This window comes from Hipposideros armiger, unplaced genomic scaffold (genome assembly GCF_001890085.2).
Source record: "Hipposideros armiger isolate ML-2016 unplaced genomic scaffold, ASM189008v1 scaffold_262, whole genome shotgun sequence".
Taxonomy (NCBI): domain Eukaryota; kingdom Metazoa; phylum Chordata; class Mammalia; order Chiroptera; family Hipposideridae; genus Hipposideros; species Hipposideros armiger.
This window is the reverse complement of record NW_017731612.1, coordinates 163280-171658: the sequence shown is the minus strand read 5'-3', so window position 1 is coordinate 171658 and position 8379 is coordinate 163280. Positions and strand designations below refer to the sequence as shown.

Sequence of the window (8379 nt, the reverse complement as noted above, 5' to 3'; positions counted from 1 at the left end):
AGGGAGTGAGAGCCGCGGTTCGGTGGCGGGAAGGTTAAGTGTCTGTGCTGCCCTTACGATGGGCCCTCAGGCTCAGCAAGGCCTATCTGGTCTGTGGAAAGGAGAAGCCACACTCTTTAATTCATGAAACTTGAAAAATACCCTTTTTATTCCACTTAAAAACACCTAGTTTCTGAGCCAAGACCAATAAATTAGACCTTTTTTATCGCTTATGTTTAAAATAGTGTATGCTTTATCTGAACATATTATATAATAATACATATGATGTAGGTTAGCAGCATTTATCAGTCCTCTTAAAAAATTAGATCACTAACACATTTTGGCCACAGCAGTAAGGTGGCCCTAGAGATAATTATGCTCATCACTGGAGGCTAAGGACAGATGGTAATCACTTTATCACTTTCTCCAGAGTTATCTGATTTGCAGAAACAAAAAAAAATGATAAAAATCAACATGAATACAATACTAGAAACAATTACCTTTTTTTTTTTTACCAATTTTAACTTGTGAACCACAAATACTTTAATTTTCTTTATTAAATAAGCACCAAAATCAAAATCATGGGAAATAAGAGGCGACTGAATCTCCCTAAGCGATGAAGCACTCAAGCTTTTTTACTTCTTTCCTCAGACAAAAAAACAAAAACAAATAACAAACAAACAAAAACCCCTGTCCGCCCAGGAGCTAATCCATTTTCCACAGTCATTATCATTCAGATGAGTCTTTTGTAAAACAAAGATGTCGGCATAGCTTTTTTCAGTGTCTGAGAAGGCCTTTCTTATTCGGGTCCTACAAATAAAGAGAGCCCTCTCATCTAATTAAGAGATTTTTCACCTGCCATCATTTATCCATTCAGCCCACAAGCCTTTGGAACACGTGCTCTGGCATGGCTTAAGCACTGTGTTACAGCAGGAGTTGTGCCACAGTGGGCCAGTCCTGAAACTACACTCTTAATTAATCTTGTGATTTTTAATGATTTAATTCTTTCATTCAGCAGGGCCTTATTACCAGCCAAGTGCGGGGCAGGGCCCCGGGGCTGACAAACCCAGCTCACAGTCTCAGCGTTCACACGCCCACAGTCGAGCGGGGAGGCTGATTACTGTGCCGTTGCGGTCCCGCCACGAAGGTCTGCGATGGTGCAGTGAAGCCTCTGCGCGTGTGAGTGAGCATGTGTGTGCATGTGCGTGTGCACACGTGTGTGTGACTGGACAGCAGTAGGAAGAGAAGGTCAAAGGAGGTGACACTGGAGCTGAGTCTCAAAGGACAAGAGGCAGGGAGGCCGTGGGGCTGCCTGGACAACGAGAGGACCGTGTTTGAGGGTCATTTAGGTTGCACCCTATGAACTTGCTGGTATTAGACTATTTTTACTTAAAAAAACAAACAAACTGACGTAGTTTAAATAGTATTTCCAGGTGACAAGGTAGTCTGAACGCAGGTCAGTGACGAGCCACGTGAACGGGCCATGTGACTATTGGTGACGGCTGTCTGCGTTTCCCTCCCCCACCTGCGTCACAAATCACTTCTCCCTATGACCAAGCCTGTCCCCTGTGTCCGGGGAGATTCTGAGCTTACATGCAGATAAGTGGTCTTGGCCACCAAAGCTAGTGACCGTGAGATGGGAAAACAATTCCGTAGGACGGTCGTGGGGGGAAGAGCTCGGGTAATGGTTGTAAATGGTTCACCAACGCCAGAGGTGCCAGCCACTGTGCCAGGTCCTTCACGGCGTCGGCTCTGATCCTCACAGCTCCACCCCAGTGTGTCTTGTTCTACCCCCTGACCTGTGAGAACCCCAAGGCTCTGAGGGGCTTGACGCCAGTCTTTCTTGTGTACAGAGCTAGGGGGGCCCCTATGGTTCACCAAGCCCCTCAAGGGCCCAAGGAGTGTGACCGCAGGTACAACAAGGAGGCCCTGATCCCAAGCTGATGTTTCCAAGTTCTTGCCTAGGAGCCGAAAGGCCAGAAAGCGGGCGTGGCCCCGCACGTGACCTCAGCATCAGAAGCCTGCTTTTCCATTTTAATCTTTGTGGCCTTAGGGTGGTGGGAAGGGAGAAGGGGGAGGGGAGGTATGAAAAGCAGTTTGGTGGTGACACAGGGAGACAGCTGAAGCACACTCACTTGCCTCCCCAATCTCCAGGCAAGCCGCCAGCCCACTCTGTACCTCTGTCATCTCTGCCGAGAACACAGCCCATTCTGCTTAGCAAATCCTCCCCGAAATGGCTGCAGAGTCGGGAAAACATGGGGACAGTGCACGATCAGAACCTTTTCCTTGGTTTATTCCGCTAAACATGTGCATGGAAAGGAATATGTAATCAAGAGAATGCAGCACCTACATGTGAAGCAGGCTGCCTTGTGGGTGTTCTTAGCTGGGAAGCTGAGGTCTCTTGGTTGTGGCGTCAGCTCAGACACTGAGTTCTCGGTGGCCGAGTCCCTCGAAGCTCCCAAGCACATGGCGGGGCACCTGGGAGCAGGGCCTCGGAGCCCATGCAGCCGCGGTGCATTGTGTCTTCTGCCACCCAAGTGGGAACCGTCTTTCGGGCGTGTCTTTTCATTTGTTTCTTCTGTCCCACATGCTGACAGCAATGGCAAGTGTCGTTTCTAGTTAATGTCGTGGCCAGTGCATTCAGAGTGACCTTTCCAGCTGAGAAGCAGACATCCACAGTCTGGATTTTTAAAAAGTTTTCTCAAAAACCAAAGATGGGTGTGTTTCCTTGAAGTTTCCACTTGTGAATTTAGACTCAGGTGCTTCTGCCTCTGAATCTTACCTCTTTTCGTAAGAAACATATTAATACATTTTTTTTTGAGGGTGGAAAGAGAAAACAAGTCTAGGGCTCCTTTGCAAGGGCAAAAGGGAAGCCTCTTCAACAGAGAGAAACGTGTCTTAGTCTTCCCGAGGGAAGGCCCTCTGGCGCATGTGCAAACCTGGCAGGGCCGACCGTGTCCTCCAGCAATTGCGTGTCAGCTGTTCCAAACTGTGAGAGGCTTCCTGAAACGAGGTTTTCCTGCCGACTAGGTTGACTTTTAACGTGTATAAAGCCTTAACTTGCTTCGGTTCGTCTCTTAGTGGTCGAGACCCACTCCGGAGGCAGCTATCCTGAGCACGACGTTTGGCCAACACCGTCAGGAAGTCACACAGTTGACGTACACCAAATGACAGGCACTTCGTTCATCTTGGTCTGTATTTTAATTGAATTTTAAAGTTATCGGTGACAAAGACTGACACTGTCCTGACATGCCGGGCATTTGGAGCTGTCTGTGTCCTGACCATCAGCTGCTGGCAGCCTGGACAGGCCTATTCAGGGGGGGTCTTAAACATGGTCCTTGTCCTTGTTCCTGGTGTCCCCCTCTGGTAACTAAGAGTTGAATGTCATAAATGCTGACACTTGGTAATGCAGCTTGGAGATGCCAAGTGTAATTCGGCTCAGTACATGATTATGCCGAGTCAAGACGCTTAGGAACACGCTTTGTTTGTTGTGTGTGTCCTTGCTCAGCTCCGACAGTGCAGGGGGCGTGCTGTGGGGACAGGACCACGAGGGGTGGGGCATGAGCCAGGCCTTTCTGGCGGGGGTTGTGAGGTGGAGCTGAATTCCGGGGCTATAACACCCAGCCCAGTCTCAGGTCATTTTTGTTGGCGCCTGTCTGCAAGCCCTAGCACTTTGCTATTTTAAATTGCTTTTGTCAGAACAATTTATGGCTGTGAGTCTGTGCAGAAGGCAGGCCTCAGGGGTTCTGGGCTCCTGCTCTTAGCCTCTGTCTGCACCCACAGAGGGGTCTTGCCAACGCCTCTGTGGTGGGCAGTGAGGCCGGCCACTCAAATGGGTGCCTGTGCCCTGGCCTGGCCTGGCCCGGCCTGGCGCCTGGGGAAGGTACAGCTGGCCAGAGGCTCCATCCCCGTCCAGACCCTCTGTGATGCAGCTGGCTCAGAGGGTGCCGTCCGGCCCAGGTGCTCATCTCTGACAGAACGCCCCACGTTAAAAGCACGCTGGGCTCACGGCCCTGGAGAGCCGGTTGCCGTGGGTCCTGTCACTGGGAAGAGACCATGGCAAATGTGTGACAAACGCGTTGAAGCAGCCCCTCTCCTTTTCGGTGATTTGTGTCGGAAAAGAAGGCTAGAGCTGGTGTCGGGCCTGGCAGAGTGCGGGCTCCGGGACCCTCACCCGTTCCTGCACAGCAGACAGCCAGCTCTCCACAAGCAACGACCGGAAATGTACTGAGAGGTAACAGAGTAGAAACATTTGTCTTAGACTAGAGAAATGGTCTGCTATCCAAGAAAGGACTTGGCAAAGGACGCACACAGTGCAAACAACGAAAACGTTTCTAGTAACGGTGCTGCCGAAAGCTCATCGTAGCCGAGAGAGATGACAGGACGCTCTCTCTAGTCTGAGTCATTTCCGGTAAGGTCTAAATGGCAGAATACAAATGAAACTTTACAATTATTTTAAGTTTTAAAACATATTTAGTTAGAGATTTTTCTTACATTAATTTTAATGAATGCACTTATTTAATATAAAATTAAACATTATAATACTCATTTTTGTTCTTCCTTTTGAAAATCACTTTTAAAAACAAATACGGCTCTCTTGTCCACTCTCTCCGGCCTAAGAAAGACGCTGTCTCCGTGTCGCTGGATCTGTGCGGAAGTAGAGGCTGCAGACCCGGGTGGAACCTTCACAGTTGTTTACCTTATTCCAGGAGCAGCAGAAAATGAACATAGCTCAGGGTTCCATATCATTCAAAGACGTGACTGTGGAGTTCACTCGGGAGGAGTGGCAGCACCTGGGCTCGGCTCAGAGGGCCCTCTGCAGAGATGTGATGCTGGAGAACTATAGCCACCGGGTCTCCGTGGGGTATTGCATCACCAACCCCAGGTGATCTTCAAGTTGGAGCAAGGGGAAGGGCCCTGGTCCTCAGAGGAAGAATTCCTAAACCAGAGGTACCCAGCTCCTGCGGCCGTCCAGAAGCCGGCGACCGACCTGCCTCGCCCGGGAGGAGCGCAATGATGGTGCCAACTTGGGTCAGTGAAGCCACGTCCTCCACAACTAGACTGAAGAACAGAACGACAGCAACTTGTCTGTTCCCCTTCCCCCAATTCCCCAGCACTGCTCCCATCCCCTAATTCCCCAATAAAAATCTTTAAAAACAAAACAAAACAAAAAACAAATACACCCCAGTCACAGATTCAGTTATTCAAAAAGTGCGATTTTCTGTCTTTTGACAATGATTTGCCTTGGCTTGGGGACTTAAAGGCCTGCCATTGTGATCTCCTTTCTGTGTGAAAGTCACTTAGGGCTTCAATACTCATGTGCGGGCCTCACAATGGAATAGCCACACTAGGAACCCAGTGCGGTAGCTGCTGGACACCGGCCCACCATCCTGGAGCGAGTGCCCGGGGCCTGGTGACTGCGCCACGTTCAAATCAGTCGCGGAGGCGGTCACGATAAGCTGCGTGTCCATCTCTGGTGACGAAGTGGCACCTCCAGCGGCCGGGGCTTGTACAGACATAGGCCCCTTCAGGGCGGGTCCCTGTGCCGTCCTGCGCAGAGGCCGCGTAGATGGGAAGTAACAGTCTTTTTCTGTCCTCTTGTTAAATTCTCTGTCTTACACCAGACAATTGAGTCCAACTTTTCCGGCTTCTGTAAAGCTCCCTTACTGCTCGAGGGGAGTTCTTTTGTCTGGGTCACAGAACAAGATGGCCAACTTAATCGTCCTCGTGACACGTGAGCTGCCATGTATCATTTTAATCTGCAAAACGGGAGGGCTGAGCAGTGTCACAGCTGATTTCACTTTTCTATGGAGAGTGACGCCCCGGCTCAATGATGGATTGCTTATTCTCTTTCAACAACAGTCAGGACGCTGTGTGCCCCGGGGGGACAGACAGTGTGCAGTGCGGACGGCCGGTCTGATGGCCCGGCTCATGTTCACCTGACAAAGCGGGAGCGTTCGAGCAAGGGCTATTCACACTGGCGTTGGGGCTCTGAAAGCGTTTTCCTCCCTGTGCAGCTGCAGAGCTCCCTGTCACTGGAGGACTGGGCACCACATAGAGAGACTTGTTTGTTTCTCCTGCTCTCTCTTGCTCCTTACACTTTACACCTAGTTTCTACAGAGCTGCATCCAAACCATAGAGGGCACGGGTTGTCCTCACAGCAACAGCAGCGCTGAGAGACGGAACAAAAGCCTGGCGCTTCTGATGTCTGAAGGGACAAGAATTAAGTCTCCTTAAGTCGGACTCAACTCCTGAAACTTAGCTTTTTAAACATTGTCATTTTACAACCCTACATGCAAAAGATTAAAATAAAAATTACTTAGTTCCATTTACAAAAACGATAATGGAGTTTTTCTAAAAATTGAAAATTTCCCATTATCCATTTTGCTGTGAGAAATAAACATTAAAGAATGGGGAGGAAATTAGAAAAGTTTAAGATATCACTTCACTAATTTTATCTAACAGTTCACACTAAAAACCCCTAATCGTTCCCCAGATGTGGCTTTGTCACTGGCTCACTGTCCCACTGTCAGCGTCGGGCTGTTGAGGCACACGCCCCACTGGCCGACAGAAAGGGCCCCACGCACGCCGTCCTCCAGGTGAGCAGCTCTCGGGGTTCCTGCCCAGGTCCGTTATTTCACTGGGGGTGTGTGCAGTGTGGTGCCTGCTAATTCTGTTACCCTTTCTGTGTGCTCACAGACGCCACCACCCCCATCAGCACAGCTGACACCAGCAGGAAGTCCCAAGCTCCTCTCAGGTGTGACCCCTCCACCTGGGGTCAGCGTCAGAACCACAGCACAGTCCCCACTCCACACGCCAGTCGCACCCCCCAGCTTGCCACCTGTACTTCTGTCTGAAAGGCCATAAGTCGGGGTTCCCAGGGCCCACTGTGGGTTGCTGCTATGCCGCATTGAGGAGGAGCTGCCCCCAAACCTGTGTGAAGGAGCAGGTCTCTGTGGTCGGGCATGGACGGTGTCGCTGCCCACACTCCTCTCCCCGACGTGAGTGCCCTGGTGGGAGGGGAGATTCGCAACCCAGAAACCCGGAGCAGGGGACATGTACAGAAGACGCAAACCTAGAAGCCATAACATAAAAATGGATGCATTTAACTATGCAAAACAAATCTGCAGAGAAGAACGTTTCACACAAAGATGTCAAAAGACAAACAGAAAAAACTGGAACTTGTACCACAAAATCCCGAATTCTTAAGTATGTATAAAGAACTTCTAAATCAGTAAGAGAAACACCAATAGTGTTAGTCTTGATAGATTGTGGCAAAAGCCCCCAAATTTTGATGGCTTGAGCCACAGAAGTTTATTTGTCCCCTTTTGCCCATCACCCGTCAGGGGTTCCTCCCCAGTCGCCCTCACGGCAGGACAGGTGCTCTTGGTAACGCTGGCACAGGGGCAGAGACGCAGGGGTCTTGCCCAGGCATTCGAACATGGGCCTGCAAGTGACCCTGCTCAGCGCTCTCAGAAATCACTGTCCTGAGCCAGCCATGACCCCACCTAAGCCTGCAGGGACCAGGCTGTGCCATGCATGTACCTGGAAGGACAACATGACACTGGAGAGCAGCACTACACTGTCACAGCCCCCCACTACACTGTCACAGCCCCCACTACACTGTCACAGCCTTGTCCAGTCTATGGCTCGTTTAGTTTCTCAATTGAAGGTCTTGTCAGGGAAAGACGACGGCATATTTCATTACATTCCACATGCTGGTTATTAAAGAAGTAGAAAATTCCCCTTTTTCCAAAGTTGGAGGTGACATCTTTCTGATCAACAGAGTGGATCTGGGGATCTGTCAGGTAGATGAGCCCCTTTCCGTTACCAGTCACCCAGCCTAGGAGAGAAACAGATGGTTTGAGAACGAAATCCTCCACGAACGTCAGCAAGGTGTTTCAGGAAAAATACATCGGCTTAGAGACACTCAAAACTTGGTCATCCCACAGTTTATGTTTAAAATTTCTGCTAAGGAACTTGGTGCTGCATATTCCAATTATTATTTTCAGAAGGAGAATTAAATATTGGATAATTTGTCATAGATGATTTACCCAAACCACTAATTTTCAAGGAATTTGAGAGTAATCAAGTGCACTTAGCATAATTACTCTAATCACAATACTGAACACCTCTCATGATTCAGAAGTTTCTTTAGTGTGTTCTTCATTAATTTGTATATTTGTTTGTAGGTTTAACAAATGTTTATTGAGTGCACACACTGCACAAAACACTGTTTTGGGCACTGGGGTACAGAAATGGACAAGTTTGTCAAAAATCTCTGTACTGCTTGAGCTGACACTCTTGTAGAGTGGGGTGGATTAATAAGTAAGTGTGACACATGACGTGACCGAGTGACAGTAGCCGCTGGGGGAGGGGGACAGAGACCACGTTGGCAGA

At 49.4% G+C, this 8379-nt stretch overlaps 1 protein-coding gene across 1 annotated transcript in view; it reads right to left on the bottom strand.

Annotated features, from left to right (window-relative positions):
* Positions 1-5117: 5117 nt before the first annotated feature.
* The window catches only part of ALPK1 (alpha kinase 1), a 41538-nt gene continuing 38276 nt past the window's right edge, over positions 5118-8379 (bottom strand). The window contains 1 exon segment of the mRNA XM_019656596.1: positions 5118-7822. Within this exon segment, the coding sequence (XP_019512141.1) occupies positions 7623-7822 (200 nt within the window). The 3' untranslated portion in view covers positions 5118-7622.